General features: G+C 43.3%; 1 protein-coding gene across 3 annotated transcripts in view; it reads right to left on the bottom strand.

Annotated features, from left to right (window-relative positions):
- Positions 1 to 13052, bottom strand: part of SLC25A17 (solute carrier family 25 member 17) — a 56405-nt gene extending 43353 nt beyond the window's left edge. For 2 of the 3 annotated variants that reach the window (XR_004958295.1, XM_036251227.1), the window contains exon 1: positions 12912 to 13052. Coding sequence is in view for 2 of the 3 variants with exons in the window: in XM_036251227.1 (XP_036107120.1) it covers positions 12912 to 12965 (54 nt within the window). In the remaining variant the exon portion in view is untranslated. The remainder of the gene's footprint in view (positions 1 to 12911) is intronic. The other variant, XM_036251226.1, reaches the window with a different exon arrangement.
- Positions 13053 to 22551: the final 9499 nt, after the last annotated feature.

The raw sequence follows: 22551 nt of genomic DNA, 5'->3' as shown, positions 1-22551 counted from the left end.
ATTTTCAGTGGTAGATCTTGAGCTAATGAGAGTTTCATCCTCACCAGAGAACTTTTTTTTTTTTTTTTATCTTCAGATAGAGTGGGAGGGAGAGAAGGAGGAAGTGTGAGAGAAAAACATTGATGTGAGAGAGACACATTGAGTAGTTGCCACCCACATGACCCCAACTGAGGTGGAGACAAACTACAACTGAGCTATGTGCCCTAGTGGGAACCAAACCCGGGACCCTCCGGTCTGAGGGCCGAAGCTCTAACCGCTGAGCAAAATCAGCCAGGGAGTGCTAATGAAATTCTAAAGATTGAAAGACTTTTATATTTGAAAATGTTATTCACCTAATACAGAGTTAATATAAGTCCTTCCCCTGATATAACAATCTAGCTAACTCTCACACTTACATATAAACAGATAAACAAGTTAAACAAAAGGCCTAATGGATAACACAGTTGAGTGTCTAATGGAAAGGGCATGGGTTTTGGAATAAAACAAACCAAGGTTCAGGTCCCAGCTACAATACATACTGTATAATAAGTAACTGTAAATCTCCCTAACTCAATTTCCTCATTTGTAATTTTGGGACTAACATCTAACTGTTGATGTTGCTGTGAGGAATGAGAATTAACTTATGGAAAGCACCTAGCATTGTACCAAGCACCCAATTGCCACTCAACAAATGTTGGTTCCTATACATCCTTTCTAACTCATCTTTTAGCACTAGGACTCAATATTAATCAGGGCCCTAAAATTAGTAATGGTAACTTAGGTTCCTTCCAAAAGAGTAATTATTACTTAGTAAAACATAAAGAATAACTGCTCTTTCAGAAGGAGCTTCAAGAAGGTAGGAGGGTCAACAGTGTAAAACTACTATAAAGAAGTCAAATCAAACAAGAATGAAAAAAGAGTCAGCAGACTAAGTTGACTTAGGAAGTTAGTGATGGCCTCTAAAGAGCAGCTCCAGCGATCAGGATCAGGAGGAGAGACTGTAAGTACAGAATATTCTTTAAATAAAGCTAGCATAAAGGGAAGGAAAATGAACGACAGCTAACAAGAAAGGCAGAGTCTCCAGACCACATTGGTATGGTTTTATGACAAGACAAGGCTTAGCATGTTTGAAGGTGTAAGGGAAGCGAACACTGGAGAAAGATTAAAGCTATTAGAAAGAAGTGAAAATTAATGGAGCAAAGCCCAAAAGATAACTGGGGTTTAGGTGATGGAGGAGGATCAAGATAGCAAGATGGATGGGTCTCAGTTCTCCTGAGACAAGCAGAATGTAGGAAAATATGTGTATGACTCCAGTTGATTCTGTATTTGAAGTATCATAAAAGTCAGATAATCTCATATAGCCTCTATTTTATCTAGAGACTAAAAGGTGAGATCTGCTGCAAGTGAAGGAAATGAGAGAAAATTGCAATTCCACAGGATTTCTAAATCTAGGTACAAATACTGTATTTGTAAGACTATACATGAAAAAAAAAAAAGAATAATTTTGGCCTTACTATACTATTCCAGGTATTGTGCTAGGTACTCTACAAGTGTTACCACATCTACTTCTCAGGACAACCCAGTAAGTGAAGAGTTATTGTCCCTGTTTTATAAAAAGTTAGAGCCCTGGATGATTTGGCTCAGCAGTTAGAGCGTTGGCCCTTGGACCGAAGGATCTCGGGTTTGATTCCGTTCCAGGGACATAACTGGGTTGCAGGTTCAATCCCTGGCCTCCATCAGGGTCCTTTGGGAGAGAACCAATCTATGTGTCTCTTTCACATCAATGTTTCTCTCTCTCTCTTTCTCTACCCCTCCCCGCCCCCCACTCTCTCTAAAAATTAATGGAAAAATATTCTTGGGTGAGGATTAACAAAAACAAGTCCAAAAAAAAAAGATAGAAAAATAACTAGACTTAGGCCCCATCCAGTTTGGCTTAGCAGTAGAGCGTCGGCCCACAGACCAAAGAGTCACGGGTTCGTTTCCAGTCAAGGGCACGTACCTCGGTTACAGTTCATCCCCAGCCCTGGTTAGGGTCGTGTGGGAGGCAACCAGTCGATGTGTCCCTCTCATGTTGATGTTTCTGGCTCTCTCCCTTCTACTCTGTCTGAAGATAAATAAAAATAAAAACAACTAGACTTGGGATGGTGAACACACAATACAATATACAAATGATGTATTACAGAATTGTACACTTCAAAACTATATATTAACATATATAACACCAATAAATTCAATAAAAAATATACAGCCAGACTGGCTGGTGTGGCTTAGTGGTTGAGTGTCAACCCATGCACCAAGAGGTTACTGGTTCAATTCCCGGTCGTGACACATGCCCAGGTTATGGGCCAGATCCCCAGTGGGGGGCATGCAAGAGGTGGCCAATCGATGTTCTCTCTCATCGATGTTTCTCTCATTCCCTCTCCCTTCCTCTCTCTCTCAAATCAATAAAGAAAAACAAATTTAAAAAGTAAATAAAAAGCTAAAAAAACGCCCTGGCCAGTTTGGCTCAGCGGTTAGAGCGTCGGATGCGGTCTGGAGAGACCCGGGTTCGGTTCCCGCTAAGGGCACATACTTCGGTTGCAGTTTATCCCCGGCCCTGGTTGGTCGTGCGGGTGGCAGCCACTCGATGTGTCCCTTCACGTCGATGTTTCTCTCTCTCTCTCCCTTCCTCTCTCTCCCTCCCACTCTATCTGTACAAAAAATGGAAAAATATCCTCGGGTGAGGATTAAAAAAAAAAGCTAAAAAAAAAAAAAAGATTGCGTAATACCTTTAAGATTGATTTTTGAGCCCTGGCCGGTTTGGCTCAGCAGTTAGAGCGTCGGCCTGCGGTCCAGAGAGACCCGGGTTCGGTTCCCGCTAAAGGCACGTACCTCGGTTGCAGTTTGTCCCTGGCCCTGGTTGGTCATGCGGGTGGCAGCCACTCGATGTGTCCCTTTCATGTCGATGTTTCTCTCTCTCTCTCTTCCTCTCTCTCCCTCCCACTCTATCTGAACAAAAAATGGAAAAATGTCCTCAGGTGAGGATTAAGAGGAAAAAAAAAACCTGATTTTTGAAGTCTTTTTAATGACATAATATAGTACATATCTGATGTTTTGGGCCATATAGCACCATTCCTTTTTCTAAGGGTGGGCTGATTTCCTTTGCTTCTTCTCACTGCATAGAATCTTGATAGGATGGTAAATCCAGGTGCCCACCTTCTACCTGTTACAGATAAGGAGTGGGCACATGACCCTGAGCATGTTTAATAGGGGCTAGAGTGGCTGTAGGGGCAAAAGAAATAGGGACAGAATCCACTGATTCCAGTAGTGGTGCCCAACAGACATCTCCAGTGATTGCTTCAGAAATCTCTTTGGAGTCTGTTGGTTCCTTCCTACTTCAAGTCTTCAGCCTCCCCACTGATCCTAAGAGCTCCCAATGAGCCTGCCAATAAACTTCCTTTTTGTCAAATCACCCAAACTCTTTTTCTCGTGCTTGCAACCAAAGAACTCTGATATACATGGGGAAATGCTTTATATTCTGAAACAAACATCAAAGAAAACCCCAAAACCTAGAATATAAAACTCCATACCAGTTACATAAACAAACAAAAGAAAACTATCTGTAAATGTTTATTTGTATGTAAACATGGAGAAAACAGAGAATGAGGGGGATACAACACACTTTAACAAATACTGTTTCTGATCAACTTTAACCCAAATATCTTCGCATAGTATGAGACTTTCCAACTTCTTATCCTTCTACTCTCTCTCATCTTTTACATCAGCTATGTCAGAACTAGACTGAAGTTCCCTGAATGCTGATTTATACATTAGGGCCTTTGAATATGCTTTTTGTCCTGTCTAAAAGTCTCTTCTTATTGCCTTCCCATTTCATTTTGCCTAGCAAATACCTACTCTTCCTTCAAGACCTGGTTTAAACATGTCAACCTTGGGGACTTCCCATCACCTTCACAGGTGCAGCCCACCTCCTCTTCCTTGGTACCATCAGAGGCCTTATCCACTCTTCTACTTTATACTTAAGAAGAGTTTCTTGAGGACAGGGACTCTTTCACTGACCTTTATATCCAGAAGGCCTAGCACAGTGGATCAACAAGTTCCTCTACTTGGCTACTACTTCTACAAGGCAGGTACTTTGTGTATATGGTAAAAAGTCCAGGGTGATGTTAAGTGTATGAGCTACAGAGTCAGACAATTGGGCCTAATTTTCTCTTTGGATACCAAGTTGAGAAAAGTGCTCTGAATAAGCCTTCTTACATAGTTTTAAGGACAGGTGTGCCTGGACTCTGAGTCACAAAGCAGTAATAGGTTGAGTGGGAGGAGAAAGGAGGATTCTTTCATATTTCTGTATGATTTTTAATTTTTTTAAAATATGTTTTTACTGATTTTTTTAGAGAGAGAGGAAGAGAGAGACAGATTGAAAAATCTATGTGAAAGGGCATATGCCCTGACTGGGAATTGAACTGGGACCTCTCAGTCCATGGGATGACACTCAATCCACTGAGCCACACTGGCTGAGCTATAATTTTAATTTTTAAGTCAACACATATTCAGTGAAATGTAACTATTTTATTTATTTATTTTTTTAAATCCTCACCTGAGGACATTTTTCCATTTTTTGTTCAGACAGAGTGGGAGGAAAAAAGAGAGAGAAACATCGATGTTAAAGGGATACATCTAGTGGCTGCCTCCTGCACCACCCAACCAGGGCCGGGAACAAACTGCAACTAAGGTGCGTGATCTTAGTGGGAACAGAATCCGGGTCTCTCTGGACCGCAGTCCGACGCTCTAACCACTGAGCCAAACTGGCCAGGGTGAAATGTAATTATTTTAAAACATTAATTATCCAATTAAAAAGGCAAAACAGTCCTGGCCAGTTTGGCTCGGCAGTTAAAGCGTTGGCCTGCAGACCAGAGAGACCCAGGTTCGGTTCCCATTAAGGGCACATACCTCGGTTGCAATTTGTCCCCAGCCCCAGTTGGGGTCATATGGGTGGCAACCAGTGGATGTGTCTCTTTCACACTGCTGTTTCTCTCTCTCTCCTTCCTCTCTCCCTCCCGCTCTATCTGAAGATAAATGCAAAAATGTCCTCAGGTGAGGATAAAAAAAAAAATCAAAACATTTAAAAATAAAACATAGACCCTGGTCGGGTGGCTCAATCAGTAGGTGCTTCATCCTGTATATCAAAAGGTGGGTTCGAGTCCTGGCCAGGGCACATGCCTAGGTTGTGAATGCAATACGCAATCAAGGTGCATGTGGGAGGCAACCGACAATCAGGGTGCATGTGAGAGGCAACTGATCGATGTTTCTCTCTGACATCAATGTTTCTCTCTCTGCACCCCTATCCTCTCTCTCTAAAATGAATAAAAACATATTCTCGGGTAAAGAGTAAAATAAATAAATAAATAAATAAATAAATAAATAAATGAATGAATGAAAAAGAAGTCCCTGAAAGTTACTAATTATTAACATTACAATTTCAAAGTTTCTTTATGTCTAAACTCCGCCCCCAGAGAATTCCAACCAATCTCACCTTTCAAATTCTAGACTAATAAAATCTCTTTTAATTACAAATATACATTTCTACAAATAAAATCTACCTTTCAAAGAAAACCTAATGGGAACCAAAAGTTATGATTACAAATCTAAATATACTCAAAATTTTGAAATTTACATATGAGGCCACTGATTGTATCATATGTAATAGTCATCAGTTAGAAATATAGCATTACCCTGAAACAGTACAATTCTGGTTTTCAAATACTCAAGACTCTCGGCAATTATCCCACAGTGTGCCACAAATCACTTTAAAATCACTCATTTGTTTATTTTGATTTTTTTTTTTTTTTTTTTATCCTCACCCGAGGATATTTTTCCATTTTTGTACAGATAGAGTGGGAGGGAGAGAGAGGAAGGGAGAGAGAGAGAGAAACATCGATGTGAAGGGACACATCGAGTGGCTGCCACCCGCATGACCAACCAGGGCCGGGGACAAACTGCAACCGAAGTATGTGCCCTTAGCGGGAACCGAACCCGGGTCTCTCCAGACCGCAGGCCAACGCTCTAACCGCTGAGCCAAACTGGCCAGGGCTATTTTGATTTTTAAAATGTGTATGTGTGTATGCATAACACCACTTGATGTTGGAGAGTATGGAACTTGGGGAGAAGTGAAAAAGCAAACATGAAACCTCAATTCAAAAAGGGTGTAAGTCAACATCTTAAACAATGATCCAACAATCCTTTTGGGAGAAGCAACTAATCCAGGCAGCCTTTGGAGTTTATACCAAAGTCGCATATCTGGGGAGGGGGTACAGACAAGATTCCAACCCAGGCTGCTTGGCTCAGATGCTCTTAACCACTATGCTGACTCTCTTCAATCATCTCAAAGCTTTGGTTGAATATCATGCTCAAGACATTTAAGTAAACACAAGCCATCTCCACAATACTATGTTAAAAGCAATGCCAAATTTCTTTTTTTAAATCCTTTTAATTAATTATTAATTTTTGTTATAGCAACGCCAAATTTCTTATCAACTGTCGTGACATTTTTTTTTCATCCTCACCCAAGGACAATTCCTTGGGCATTCATCTTCAGATAGAGCAGGAGGGAGAGAGGAAGGAAGAGAGAGAAACATCGATGTGAGAGAGACACATTGACTGGCTGCCAACCACACAATCACAACTGGGGCTAGGGACAAACTGCAACCAAAGTATGTGCTCTTAGCGGAAACCGAACCCAGGTCTCTCTGGATTGTGGGCCGATGCTCTAAACGCTAAGCCAAACCAGCCAGGGCTGTCATGACATTTTTGTGGTGAATTTTTTTTCCATTGGTAGCAACCAGAAGAAAATAGGGGCCATGTTGTATAGTTTAACCTTACTTAAAACAGAGGTTTACAATAAGAGTTGAGAACCACTCTTGAGCATGACAGTTCAAATGAATAACAAAACACAATGCAAATTCTCACTCAGATACGTACTAGGAACAGTACTGCCCCAAGGGTAAGCAAGAGAAAAAAATTATTCTTACAAATCTTTTGGACATTCTAATATAGCTTAAGGGAGAAAGAAAGCCCATAGCAAATTCAGGGTGCCTAATTTCAAGCAGAACTTTTGACAAGAGAAAAATAGGCAATAAAAAGAAAAAAATGGAAATGTCTTTGTAGGTTAAACAGAAATATATCCTCTCTTCCCCACGTCACTCTCTACAGCAAGGGTCAGAAAACTATGGCCCAAGAGCCAAATATAATCCACTGCCTGGTTTTGTAAATAGGATTTTATTGGAACACAGCTCTCTGCCCATTCATTTAGTTGCTGTTAATGGCTCCTTTCACACTATCATGGCAGTGTTGAGTAGTTGTGCCAGCGACATTATGCAAAGTCTAAAATATTTACCACCTGCCTCCTTATAGAAAGTTTGTCAACTTTTATAACACTTAACACTATCTAAAATCACTGGGATTTTGTTGTTGTTGTTTACTCAACTATTGTCTGATTCCCCCACTGGAATGCAAACTTCATGAAGAAAAACACTTTGGTCTCTACTCTATTTCTAGCACCTGAAACAGGGCATAGTACATAGAAAGCACTCAAAGGTGTTGACTAGATGGCGGTGGCCAGCACAGGAGTGAGGGTGAGTGTGTGAGAGTGTGAGTGGATGTGAGTGTGGACAAGCAACCTTGAGCAGTGCAGAAACTTGGGGCAGAGGGTTCTGGTGCTCTGGATGGGGAGCAGCCAGCTACCGCGGTAAATGGCTTGTCAGGGCACTTTTCCCTGCGCGGCCGAAAGGCCCTGCCATCTTGGAAGATCCCTGGTCTTCTCTGGGAGGAGGCAGTGGAGAGTGGTTATGGCCTTGCACCATAGGACCAGTGGACTCCACTGTTTCAATGCGGACTAGTGCACTGTAGTGGTGCTGTCAAAGTACCTGCTTGGGAAAGCACAAACCAGCCAGGAACTGAGCACCATTCCCCACAGCCTGATAGGAGCCCAGCACCACCCCCAGCAGCAGCAGAGCCAGCTCAGAGGCCCAGCACCTTCCCCCACAGCAGCAGTGACTAGCAGGAGTTGAGCCCTACTGCCAACAGCAGCTGAAGCTTGGGAGCTGAGAAACACCCCAGCTGCAGAGGCTTGGGAGACGACAACCATCCCCAGGCAGCAGCAGTGCAGATCGTCAGCTGAGACCCATCCCCAGCAGCATCAGCAGAGGCTGATCAGAAGCTGTGCCCCAGCCCAAGCAACAGCAAAGCTCAGGCAGCCAAGATCCATCCCTGATAAATGCAGCAGTAAATATGATTTTTGCTCCCCCAGCAGCAGTAAAGTCCTGGAAGCTGAGCATCCTCAGCCCCCAACAGCAGCAGAGGATTGAGAGCAGCTGAGAGTGCCCCCTGGCAACAGCAGTAGCAGTAGCCACACACAAACCAGGAGCTGACACTTGCTTCCAAAAGCATCAGCAGCCACTGATCAGGAGGTAAGCCCCAACAGGCAGCAATGCACCCCAGAATCACACTGGCAGGACCCACGCATCCCTGGCAGTGCACCAGTGGGACCCACACACCCCTTCTTGCTACTCCTTTCTGGCCTGCAAAGTTTCTTTTGAGAAATCAGCTGACAGTCTTATGGAAGCTCCCTTGTAGATAACTAACTGCTTTTAAGAATCTTTCTTCGGCTCTGGCTGGTTTGGCTCAGCAGTAGGAGCTTCAGCCTGCGGACCAGAGAGGCCTGGGTTCAGCTTCCACTAAGAGCACGTGCCTCGGTTGCAGTTTGTCCCCGGCCCTGGTTGGGGTTGTGTGGGTGGCAACCACTCGATGTGTTTCTCTCACATCAATTTTTCTGTCTCTCTCTTCCTCCCTTTCTCTCCCCCGCTCTGTCTGAAGATAAATTAAAAAAAAAAAATCTTTGTCTTTAACCTTTGGCATTTTGATGATGATATGTCTTGGTGTGGACCTCTTTGAGTTCATCTTGTTTGTGCTTCCCGGACTTGTGTATCTGTTTGCTTCATTAAGTTAGGGAAGTTTTCTGTCATTATTTTTCTCAAATAGCTTTTCAATTTCTTGCTGTCTTCCTCCTTCTGACAACCCCATGATATGAATGTTGGTACACTTGAAGTTGTGCCAGAGGCTCCTTACACTATCCTCATTTTTTTTTTTTTTTGTATAGACAGAGTGGGAGGGAGAGAGAGGAAGAGGGAGAGAGGGAAACATCGATGTGAAAGGGACACATTGAGTGGCTGCCACCCGCACGACCAACCAGGGCCGGGGACAAACTGCAACCGAGGTACATGCCCTTAGCGGGAACCGAACCTGGGCCACTCTGGACTGCAGGCGGACGCTCTAACCGCTGAGCCAAACTGGCCAGGGCTATCCTCATTTTTTAAAATTCTTTTTTCTTTTTGCTGTCCTGATTAGGTGATTTTGGTTCCTTATATTCCAAATTGATGGTTTGCTTCTTGGCTTTACCTACTCTATTATTTATTCCCTGTAAATTATTATTTCAGTTGGTGCATCCTTCATTTCTCACTGGTCCTTTTGTATGTTGTTGATGTTCTCACTAAGTTTCTTAGAGTTCTCCTTAAGCTCCTTAAAGTTCTCACTAAGTTCCTTGAGCATCCTTATAACCAGTGTTTTGAACTCTGCATCTGATTGATTGCTTATCTCCATTTTGTTTAGTTCTTTTCCTGGAATTTTGTTCTTTTCTTTCATTTGGGACATGTTTCTTTGTCTCCTCATTCTGGCTGCCTCCCTGGTTTTTTTTTTTACATATTAAGTAGAGTTGCTATGTCTCCTAGGTTTCCTAGGGTGGCCTATTATAGTAGGTGTCCTACAGGATCCAGTGGCACAGCCTCCATTATCATCCCAGCTGTGCCTGTGAGGTGCACCCCTTGTGTGGACTGTATACCACTTTGTTGTAATTGAGTCTTGATTGCTGTTGGCACATCAATGAGAGGGATTTACTCAAACTGATCAGCTGCAAGAACTGGATATGCCCACTGACTACTAGTTTCTGACTCCCTTGGAGGATCAGCAGTGTAGGGTCCCACCACACAGAGTAAGACTTACTTCAGCAGGCCTCTGGTACCCACTCCTTGAGTGTGTCACTTGTGGAAGTGGTTGGGTGGTGGTGCTTCGTCGTGTTCTGAAGCTATCCACTGGGTGTGCTGGCTCTGGGGCAAGGTCAGCCATTGGCTGTGTTCTATCCAGGGCCACCATGCATAAGCCACAAAGCGATCTGCAGATGGCTGCTTCTTGTGCTGGGCTTGGAGGTTCCCAGGCCAATGCAAGCTGTGAATCAAGGCTGGCTGCTCCCAGTGCTGAGCCCGGAGCCACTTAGTGAGAAGTATGGAGCTCGCTGAGGCCAGATGCTATTTGTTTGAGAGAATTTAGGAAAATCTAGATCAGGAGCCAAGACAGGCCATTCCTATGGTGAAGCCACTAGAAACAGCTTGAGTGGGCCTGAAAGTTGGGTGGGGAAGGGCCTAAGGGAATAACCAGGGTGGGGCAAACAGTATGAGCCAGGTTGCTGGAGTCCCAGGTATGGTGACTGTCTGCCTACCCTGTGGGGGAATGGCTCACCTCCACCAGCATGTCTGTCCAGGAGAAAGCTGCCTCTCCAGCTTTCACCCCAATGCCAAACAACTCAGTTCTTCTCCATGTTTCTCATGCCTTTCAAGCTGCCTCCTCCATGCTGGAGTCTGGAGGGAACAAATCCGAGTAAGTCCAAGCTGGGCCCTTTAAGAGGAACTACCTGGGGTTCCAGCAGCATCAGCCTTCTTCAGCTTCAATTCCCACTGCTTTTTACAGCCACAATTATGGGGACTTCTCTTCCTGGTACTGTAACCCTGAGCTGGGGGGGCCTGATATAGGATATGGACCCCTCACTCCTCAGGGAGGACCTTCACAGCTGACCCTCCTGATTTTTATCTACCACACTAGGTGTGGGACCAGTCTGACTGCGCCTCGGCCCCTCCTACCAGTCTTGATGTGGCTGCCTCTTTAACTTTGTAGTTGTAGGACTTCTATTCAGCTTGATTTCAGGCAGTTTTGAATGATGGTTGTTCTGTAGTTTAGTTGTAATTCTGATGTGATTGTGGGAGGATGTGATACCGTGTTTACCTATGCCACCATCTTGATTGGAAGTTTTTAGTCTTCATCTTATTTGATCCATCAGTAACATCTGACCCAGATGGTCTATACCCTTTTCCATGTGACTTTCAGAACACCACATTCTCTTTGTTTTCCTCCTACCCTACTGGCCTTTTCTTAGTCTCCTTTGCTGGTGCTATCTCATTTCCCTAACCTCTTACCATGGTGTTCCAAGGCTTAGTCTCTGAGACTTTTCACTCAGTCCACACTAATTATCTTGGTGAACTCATCTAGTTTCATGACTATGCTTAAGCATTTCAAATTTAACTAGTCCAAAACCAAAACCAAACTCTTATTTTCCCCAAACCTGCTCCGCCACAGTCCTCACCAGCTCAGCAAATGGGAACATCATCCTTCCAGTTGCTGAAGCCAAACACTCTTGGGAGTCAACCAACCCTCATTCTGTTACACCCCATATCCAATCCACCATCAAACGCTGGTGGCTCTATCTTATAAATATATTCCAGGTTAACGATCACTTTTCACAACCTCCTCTTCTACCATCCTGGTCCAAGCCATCATCATCTCTTACCTGAGATGGTGTCATAACTCCCTGACAGTTTTCTTTGCTTCCACCCTTGCTCAGGGTGATCATGTTTAAAATGTAAATCTGCAAGTTGCAGTATGCTCTAAACCTCCAATAGCTAGCTAACTCTCTTTCCCACTCAAAGTTATTAAAATCTCACACAATTTGGTCCCCTGAAACCTATTTGCCTCTTTGTTTTCTCCATTTCAGGAACATAGGCCTCCACGCCCATCCTAGAGCATGTCAAGCATGCTTCCAACTCTGCCTCTTTACACTAGCTGAAAGGCTCTTCTGGTTCAATGAATGAACCAATTCCCGAGTCAGTCACTGAACTACTGTCACCTAATTCTCATAACTCTGTGAGGTAAGTAGCAATACCCCCACTTTACAGACTGGGAAAGTGAGGTTTATAAGCCACCAATCTAACAAATAATAGAGTTGGGTTTCAGCCTTGGTTGGTCTGCACAGAAGATGAGCTCTCTGTGAGTTTCGAGGGGCTATATTAGGAAAGGGATTCCACTGATTCCAACTGCCACAGGTGGGTGTTGACAGCTAGAGAAGGATATGAGAAAGGGAAGTCGAAGAAAAAAGATGAGAACCAGAAGAATAAGTTACCCAAGTCAAGAGTGGAAAGTTTAAAGGAAAAGGGGGAGGGAGGTCAAATGGAACTGAGACACCCAGAAGGCGATGAATCCAGCACACACCTCATAGTAAACCACATCTGTGGTAGACAACTCTGACCTTGACTTTTTTTTAAGTATCTTGTACCAATAATATTGGCCAGAGATAGCCTATTAGGTAGGCACTTCCACATGCGTGCAGCAAGTGTGTGAAAATAGGTTGTAGTTAGCATATGATTGAACAACACAGCATCACACCTAAGCTTTCCTCTGGCCCAAGTGAGACGAAGTCTGCGTGTGGGGGGGCGTGGGGTAGGAAGAAGATTGGCCTTTAAATTTCAGAAGGCAAAGAAAACAGCAAGTATGTTCTGCCCCACTCCCCGTGGGTATGTGGGACACCAATGTCTACACCCCAGGTAGTCACTAAGAGGCCAGAGCGGTAGCCAGGGCCGGAGGCTGTCGGCCCTCACACCAAATTCTTCCAGCAACTTTTCGCCTCTGCCCCCTTGCTTTCCGTTCCACAGTCAAGACAGGAGACCCTAGACCTTAACCCACACGAAGTCCTCTCATCTCCATCGCCCAGACACATCCCAGGGAATGACCCGAGAAACCCCACACCCCGCAGCGGCCCGGGCGTGAAGACCCCGCCTCACCACGGCTCCGGCCACAGCGTGGACCAAGCTTTCGTAGGACAGCACAGAAGCCATTGGTCTGGTTCCTCTCAGACCTAGTCACACTTTTCCAGCAGCAGCAGAGGCCAGCAGAGTGAGGAAAGAGGAGCCAGAGCCCGGGCGAAGCGTCACAAGCTCCACCTTCTGAGGCCCGCCTCCTACAGAACAACCACTTCCGGGTCGTAGGGCGCCCTGTCTCCCAGCCAGAGGCCGCCGGGGGCGGAAAGACGGAAAGGCGGACCTGGGAATGGGCTCTTGGCTCTGATTGGCTCCCCGGGCCTGCGCGGGGCAGAGCAGAGCAGGGCTGGCTCCACCAGTAGGAATGTTCGGACAGCCTCCTAGAGGTTCCAGGATACCGGGCCAGTAGTGTTTCACGCTCACGAAACACTTGAGACTTCCTTTTTCTCCACTTCCGTCCATAATACGAGCAAGTTGGGGGACTAAGATCTACCTGTTTCTCTGCGACTTGATCCGTATTTTCTCTCGCTAGTACTTTTATTTCTCTCGCTAATATTTTTAAAGCCACATTTTAGCCAAGAGGAAATAAAATGTCGATTGGGCAAGGTTCTGCCCTCTGAAAAACCCTGGAGTGTGTTGGAAAGAGAAATTGAATTTCAGAAAGTCAAAACGATCAGATGCAGGTGGGAACACACTATTTGACAACAAGAAAAGTCTTTAATCTCTTGGTTTCCCTCTTTTGTGAAATGAGCGTTAATACAGTACTGTCGACTTCATTTGCTGTGAGGATTACAATGGCTAATTTATGTAGCCGTACTTTATAAAATACTTAAACTGTTTTTCCCATGTCGCAAAATGAAGAACTAAACTGCACAGAACTAGAGATACCATATTTCTAACCTAGCACCTGTAATATTGTTACCAGAAAGGGGACCTGGCCCTTGGTGAGTCTGCCTAGGGCTGGCTAGTAGTGTGTGGGTTCTTGGCTTCTTGGCTTCTGCAGAAAAAATTTCACAACAGAGTCCAGGTGAATTTTAGAGAACATTTATTAAAGCTGGGGACAATGAAACAAGGAAGGCCTGGGGAAATGAGCCTAGGCTGGGCTGCTTTAGCTAGCTAAGAAGTCAGAGAAAAGGGGACCTTGGGGACAGGTTCAAGGTGTATGAGCTGCTGTTGCTCATTGTTCCCCTGGTTCCAAGTCCCTTAGAATTTAGAAGATGCATGCCTGTGGGGAAAAGGAGGGAAGGGAAAAGTGCAGGTGTGTTCCTGGGAGGGAGAGCATGCTTCTAGCCACATTTTCACATAATTTGTAGAAACTATTGGTTAAGAGATCTCTATATTACAACCCAAAATATCCTACTGACCTGGGTGAGTGAACTTAAGGACATCCTAATTGATGTACCAGATACCTAGATTTTTCAGAGCACCAATCATATTGTTTACCTCCTTGCTAATCTGGCTCTGCCTAATACTTGGAATCCATAGTCTTTTTTTAATGGATTTTTATAGATAGAGAAAAGCAGGGGAGGGAGAGAAACATCAACATGAGAGCAAAACATAGATGAGCCACCTCCTACATGTCCCCCACCAGGGACCAAACCAGGAACCCCTCAATGAACAGGAAGATGCCCAGCCAAATGAGCCACAGTGGCCAGGACGGAATCCAGTTTTAAAATTAGGATTTCACTGCTCTGGCCGGCTTGGCTCAGCAGTAGAGTGTTGGCCCACGAACCAATGGGTTGTGATTCGATTCTGGCCATGGGCCCATACCTCAGTTGCTGTTTGTCCCCAGTCCTGCAGGGTCATGTGGAGGCAACCAGTTGATGCTGCCCTCTCACATAGATGTTTCTCTCTCTCCCTCTCACTCTATCTGATGATAAATAGAAAAATATCCTCAGGTGAGGATTTTTTTTTTAATTAGGATTTCACCTAAAATGAATGTCAGATATTTTATTGTTTGATGTTATTTTTTAATCCTCACCTGAGGACATTTTTTTGCATTTATCTTTAGATAGAGCAGGAGGGACAGAGGGAAGAAGGGAGAGAGAAAAGCATCGATGTGAGAGAGACACATAGAGTGGCTGCCACCCACATGATCGCAACCGGGGCCAGGGACACTCTGGTCTGTGGGCCAACACTCTAACCGCTGAGCCAAACTGGCCAGTGCTTATTGTTTGACTTTATAGAAAATCATAAATTTACACTCACATCAGCACTACACAAAAGGTGTTACTAAATAACACAAACTTAAAATTTTTACCAAGATGGTGTATAAATTTGTCTTTTAAAAAAAATTTTTTTCTTTATTGATTTTAGAGAGAGGTAGGAAGAGGGAGAGAGAGAACATCAATTGGCCACTTCCTGCATGCCCCCCACTGGGGTCTTGGCCTACAACCTGGGCATGTTCCCTGACCGGGAATCCAACCAGCAACCTCTTGGTGCATGGATAAACGCTCAACTGCTGAGCCACACCAGCCAAGCTAAATTTGTCTTTTTATTTTTTTTTTTAATTAATTAACTTATTTACTTTTGTTACAAATGTTTCTCCTTTTTCCCCCATTGATACCCCACTCCCGCTCCCTCCCCATCCTGTCCCCAGCTTTGTTGTCCATGTCCATTGTTCATGTATACATGCATATAAGTTCTGTGGTTTATCTCTCCCCTGCCACCCCCTCTTCTGGGAATTGTCAGTCTGTACCCCACTTCAACGTCTCTGGGACTACTCCATTCCTCAGCTGTTATGTCCATTATATTCCACAAATAAGTGAGATCATATGATACTTGTCTTTCTCTGTTTGGCTTGTTTCGCTTAGGATAATACTTTCCAGTTCCCTCCATGTCATCTCAAAGGATAAGAGATCTTTCTTGCCCTGGCCGGTTTGGCTCAGCGGTTAGAGCGTCAGCCTGCGGTCCTGAGAGACCCGGGTTCGGTTCCTGCTAAGGGCGTGTACCTCGGTTGCAGTTTGTCCCCGGCCCTGGTCGGTCATGCGGGTGGCAGCCACTCGATGTGCCCCTTTCACATCTATGTTTCTCTCTCTCTCTCTGTTCCTCTCTCTCCCTCCCACTCTACCTAAAACAAAAAATGGAAAAATGTTCTCGGGTGAGGATAAAAAAAAAAAAGAGATCTTTCTTTCTTACAGCTGCATAGTACTCCACAGTGTATATGTACCACTGCTTTTTTATCCATTCATCTACTGATGGACATTTGGGCTGTTTCCAGATCTTAGCTATTGTAAATAGTGCTGCTATGAACATGGAGGTACATATATTCTTTATGATTGGTGTTTCAGACTTCTTAGGGTATATTCCTAAAAGTGGGATCACTGCGTCAAGTGGCAGTTCAATGTTTAATTTTTTGAGGTAACACCATATTGTTTTCCATGGTGGCTGCACCAATTTGCATTCCCACCAGCAATGTACTAGCGTCCCCTTTTCTCCACACCCTCGCCAACACTTGTTGTTTGATGATTTGTTGATGGGCAGCCATTCTGACAGGTGTGAGGTGATACCTCACTGTTGTTTTAATTTGCATCTCTCTGATGATTAGTGATGTTGAACATTTCTCCATATGTCTCTTAGCCATTTGTATGTCCTGTTTGGAGAGGTGACTATTTAACTCCTCTGCCCATTTTTTAATTGGGTTCTTTGTCTTCCTTTTGTTGAGCTGTATAAGCACTCTATATATATTGGAAATTAACCCCTTATCTGATGTATCATTGGCAATTATGCTCTCCCATAGAGTGGGTTGCCTTTCGATTTTGGTGGTTGTTTATTTTGTTGTGCAGAAGCTTTTGAGTTTGATGTAGTCCCATGTGTTCATTTTCTCCTTTGTTTCTGTTGCCTTAGGTGATGTATCAATGAAAATTCTGCTGTGTATGATGTCTGAAATTTTGTTGCCCACATTTTCTTCTAGGATTTTTATGGATTCATGAGTCACATTTAAGTCTTATCCATTTTGAGTTTATTCTTGTGTATGGTGTATGGTGTAAGTTGATGGTCTAGTTTCATTTTTTTGCATGTAGCTGTCCAATTTTCCCAACACCATTTATTAAAGAGGCTGTCTTTACTCCACTGTATGCTCTTGTCCCCTTTGTCAAATATTAATTGAGCATATTGTCTTGGGTCCATTTCTGGGTTCTATATGCTGTTCAATTGATCTACCTGCCTATTCTTGTGCCAGTACCAGGATGTTTTGATTACAGTGGCTTTCTAGTATAACCTAAAATCTGGTAATGTGATCCCTCCAACTTTGTTCTTCTTTTTCAAGATTGGTGTGGCTGTTCGGGGTCTTTTTTGGTTCCATATGAACTTTTGAAGTATTTGTTCTAGTTCTGTTAAGTATGTCATTGGGCCCTGGCACGATTGACTCAGCTGTTAGAGTGTCAGCCTGTGGTCCAGAGAGACCCGGGTTATGGAAAAAAGAACATAAAATACACATAAGCCTGCCCTGGCTGGTTTGGCTCAGCGGTTAGAGCATCGGCCTACGGCCCAGAGAGACCAGGCTTCGGTTCCCGTTAAGGGCGCGTACTGCAGTTGCAGTTTGTCCCCAGCCATGGTTGATCATGCGGGTGGCAGCCACTCGATGTGTCCCTTTCACATTGATGTTTCTCTCTCTCCCTCCCACTCTATCTGAACAAAAAATGGAAGAAAAAAAAAATGTCCTCGGGAGAGGATAAAAAAAAGTATGTCATTGGTATTTTGATGGGGATTACATTGAATCTATAGATTGCTATGGGTAGTATGGACATTTTAATGATGTTAATTTCCAATCCATGAACAAGGTATGTGCTTTCACTTTTTTATATCTTCCTCTATTTCCTTTTTCAATGACCTGCAGTTTTATGTGAATAGGTCCTTTATTTCCTTGGTTAAGTTTATTCCTAGGTATCTTGTTTTTTTGCTGCGATGGTAAATGGGGTTGTTTTTTTAGTTTCTCTTTCTGTGACTTCATCATTGGTGTATAAGAATGCCGTCGATTTCTTGATGTTAATTCTGTATCCTGCTACTTTGCCAAATTCATTTATTAAGTCTAGTAAAGTTTTGATGGAGTCTTTGGAGTTTTCTATGTATAGTATCATGTCATCTGCAAATAATGACAGTTTCACTTCCTCCTTTCCAATTTGGATCCCTTTTATTTTTTCTTCCTGTCCACTTGCTGTGGCTAAGATTTCCAGTACTATGTTAAATAAGAGTGGCGAGCCCTGGCCAGTTTTGCTCAGCAGTTAGAGCGTCGGCCTGTGGTCAGAGAGACCCAGGTTCAGTTCCCACTAAGGGCATGTACCTCGGTTGCAATTCGTCCCTGGCCCTGGTTGGGTCGTGCGGGTGGCAGCCATTCAATGTGTCTCTTTCACGTTGGTGTTTCTTGATGTTTCTCTCTCTCTCTCTCCCTCCCACTCTATTTGAACAAAAAATGGAAAAATGTCCTCGGGTGAGGATAAAAAAAAAAAAATTGTGGAGAAAGTGGGTATCCTTGTCTTTTTTTTTTTTTATCCTCACCCGAGGATATTTTTCCAGTTTTTGTACAGATAGAGTGGGAGGGAGAGAGAGGAAGGGAGAGAGAGAGAGAGAAACATCGACGTGAAGGGACACATCGAGTGGCTGCCACCCGCACGACCAACCAGGGCCGGGGACAAACTCCAACCGAAGTACATGCCCTTAGCGGGAACCGAACCCGGGTCTCTCCGGACCGCAGGCCGACGCTCTAACCGCTGAGCCAAACTGGCCAGGGAGTAGGTCTTTCATATATGGCCTTTATCATGTTGAGATATGATCCCTCTATTTCCAGATTGCTGAGCATTTTTATCAGAAATGGGTGCTGGATTTTGTCGAATGCTTTTTCAGCAACTATTGATATGATCATATGATTTTTATCTTTCATTTTGCTTATGTGGTATATCACATTAATTGATTTGTGAATATTGTACCAGCCTTGCATCCCTGGGATGAATCCCACTTGGTCATGCTGAACAATTTTTTTGATATATTGCTGGATTCGATTTGCTAGTATTTTGTTCAGGATTTTGGCATCTTTGTTCAACAAGGATATTGGCCTGTAGTTTTCTTTCTTTGTAGTGTCTTTTTCTGGTTTTGGAATTAGAATTATGCTGGCCTCATAAAATGAGTTTGGAATTCTTCCTTCTTCTTGAATTTTTTTGAAATAGTTTGAGGAGAATGGGTATTAGTTCTTCTTTGAATGTTCAGTAAAATTCCCCCGTGAAACCGTCCGGGCCTGGGCTTTTGTTTGCTGGGAGAGTCTTGATTACATCTTCAATTTCTTTTCTTGTTATTGGTCTGTTCAAGTTTTCTATCTCTCCCGGTTCAGTTTTGGGAGACTACGTGTTTCTAGAAATTTGTCCATTTCGCTTAGATTGTCAAATTTGTTGCCGTATGATTGTTCATAATGTTTGTTAATGATCCTTTTTATTTCTGTGGTGTCAGTTATTTTTTTTCTCCTCTTTCATTTCTGATTTTGTGTATTTGGGTTCTCTCTCTTTGTTTCTTGGTGAATCTAGCTAAGGGTCCATCAATCTTGTTTATCTTTTCAAAAAACCAGCTCTTTGTTTCATTGATCCTTTGAATTGTTTTTTTGGTCTCCATGTCATTTATTTCTACTCTGATCTTTACTATTTCCTTCCTTCTACTTGCTCGGTGGTTTTCTTTTTGTTTGCTTTCTAGTTCTTTAAGTTGTGAAGTTAGATAGTCTATTAGAGATTTTTCTTGTTTCTTGAGGTAGGCCTGTAGTGCTATGAACTTCCCTCTTAGAACTGCTTTTGCTGCATGCCATAGATTTTGTGTTGCTGTGTGTTCATTTTCATTGGTTTCCAGGAAGTTTTTAATTTTTTCCATGATCTCCATGGTAACCCATTCATTGTTAAATAACGTGCTATTTAGCCTCCATGTTTTCAAATGTCTTTGCATGTTCTTGTTGCAATTGATTTCTAGTTTCATGCCATTGTGATCTGAGAAGATGCTTGATATGATTTCAGTCTTCTTGAACTTGTAGAGACTTAGTTTGTGACCTAACATGTGGTCTACCTTTGAGAATGTCCCATGTGCACTTGAGAAGAATGTGAATTCTGCAGTTTAGGGGCGTAATTCTCTGTAGATATCTATTCAATCTATTTGATCTAGCGCTTCATTTAGAGTCTGTTTTTCCTTGTTAATTTTTTGTCTAGATGATCCATCCAGTGATGTCAGCGGGGTGTTGAAGTTCCCTGCTATGATTGTATTGTTGTTGATTTCTCCTTTGAAGTCGTCCAGAAGATTTTTAATATATGTTGGTGCTCCTGTATTGGGTGTGTATATGTTTACTAAGGTCATATCTTCCTGTTGGATAGATCCATTCAATATTATGTAGTGGCCTTTTTTGTCTCTAGATATGGTCTTCATTTTGAAATCCACTTTATCAGATATGAGTATTGCTACCCCAGCTTTTTTTTCCTTTCCATTTGCTTGAAAAATTTTTTCCCATCCCTTCACTTTCAACCTATGTGAGTCTTTTGTTGTGAGGTGAGTCTCTTGTAAACAACATATATGAGTCACGGTTTCTTACCCAGTCAGCTACTCTGTGTCTTTTTAAAAAATTTTTTATCCTCATCTGAGGACATTTTTCTATTTTTTGTTCAGATAGAGTGGGAGAGAGAGAGAGAGAAGGAAACATCAATGTGAAAGGGACACATCAATTGGTTGCTACCTGCATTACCCAATCAGGGCCGGGACAAACTGCAACCGAGGTATGTGCCCTTAGTGGGAACTGAACCTGGGTCTCTCTGGACCATATGCCAATGATCTAACCGCTGAGCCAAACCAGCCAGGGCACTCTGTGTCTTTTTATCGGAGCATTCAAACCATTCACATTTAAGGTGGTAATTGATATGTACTTATTTATTACCATTTTGTTTAGTGTGGTTATATTTTTCTTCCTATTTCTTCTAATTACAGCAGTCCTTTTAGCATATCTTGCAATGCTGGTATGGTGTTAATATACTCCTTTTGCCTTTTTTTTTTTTTTTTTGTCTGGGAAGCTCTTTATTTGACCTATTTTGAATGATAACCTTGCTGGATAGAGTAGTCTTGGATTCAGATCTTTGTTTTTCACAACCTTGATTACTTCGTGCCATTCCCTTCTGGCCTGCAGTGTTTCTGTTGAGAAGTCAGCTGAGAGTGTTATGGGGTTTCCTTTGTAGGTAACCTGTTGTTTATATCTTGCTGCCTTTAGGATTCTTTGTCTTTAATTTTTGGCATTTTAAGTACTATGTGTCTTGGTATGGGCCTGTTTCGGTTCTTCTTACTTGGGGCGCTCTGTGCTTCTTGAACTTGAATGCCTTCTTCCTTCACCAAGTTAGGAAAGTTTTCTGTCACTATTTCTTCAAATATATTCTCTAACCCTTGCCCATGTTCTTCCTCTTCCAGGACTCAGATGATGCGAATGTTATTATGTTTCCAGTTGTCCCACAGTTCTCTTAAGCTATCTTCTTGTTTGTTTGTTTTATCCTCATCTGAGGACATTTTTCCATATTTTGTTCAGATAGAGTGGGAGGGAGAGAGAAAGAGAGAGAGAAACATCAATGTGAGAGAGACACATAGGCCCTGGCCGGTTTGGCTCAGCAGTTAGAGCGTCGGCCTGCGGTCCTGAGAGACCCGGGTTCGGTTCCCGCTAAGGGCATGTACCTCGGTTGCAGTCTGTCCCCGGCCCTGGTCAGTTGGGCAGGTGGCAGCCACTCGATGTGTTCCTTTCATGTCGATGTTTCTCTCTCTCTCTCTGTTCCTCTCTCTCCCTCCCACTCTACCTGAACAAAAAATGGAAAAATGTCCTCGGGTGAGGATAAAAAAATAAAAATAAAAAAAGAGAGAGAGACACACAGAGTGGCTGCCTCCTACACGACCCAACCAGGGCCAGGGACATACTGCAACCGAGGTACATGCCCTTAGCAGGACCCAAACCTGGGTCTCTCTGGACCGAAGGCCGATGCTCTAACCTGTGAGCAAAACTGGCTAGGGCTATCTTCCTGTTTTTTAATTTTTTTTCCCTTTGTGTTTTCTGATTGGTTGATTTTTTTTCTACCCTGTCTTCTAATTCACTGATCTGTTCCTCAGCTTCCTCTACTCTGCTGGTTAGTCCTTCAAATGTGTTCTTTATTTCTGCTATGTCATTCTTCATTTCCACTTGGTTGGTTTTTAATGTTTCTATATCTTTATTCATGGTGCTAATGTCCTTCCTTACTCATGCTGTTGAGCTTCCTCAAGATCATGGCTCTGAACTCTACCTCTGATAATTTGCTTAACTGCATTTCATTTATCTCATCTTCGATAGAGTTCCCGTTCTTTCATTTGGGATTTGTTTCTTTGTTTCACCATTTTGCCTATCTCAGTGGGTTTTGGAGCCTGCCAAATTTTCCCTGTGGGTGTTGGTGTTCTACTTTTTGTGGCTCCCTCTTCTGGGTTTGGATGGGCCTGGGTGGGCCCATGTTAATCACCACTGTCAAGTCTTACTTTCCTGGGTAGATTTGGAAGCCCAGGAAAGGTTATCCTTTAGCTTTTTCCTGGATACTAGTAGTCTCAGTTACTCAGTGCCTTGGAATGTGGCCCTGGTGTTCTGCATAAGAGGATTTCCAGAGGGTGGGATAGATGCTGGTTGTTAATGGGCCTCAATTTGCATTTCTTT

The sequence above is a fragment of the Molossus molossus genome, unplaced genomic scaffold (assembly GCF_014108415.1).
Source record: "Molossus molossus isolate mMolMol1 unplaced genomic scaffold, mMolMol1.p scaffold_m16_p_10, whole genome shotgun sequence".
Classification (NCBI taxonomy): Eukaryota; Metazoa; Chordata; class Mammalia; order Chiroptera; family Molossidae; genus Molossus; species Molossus molossus.
This window is presented reverse-complemented; position numbering and strand designations above follow the sequence as displayed.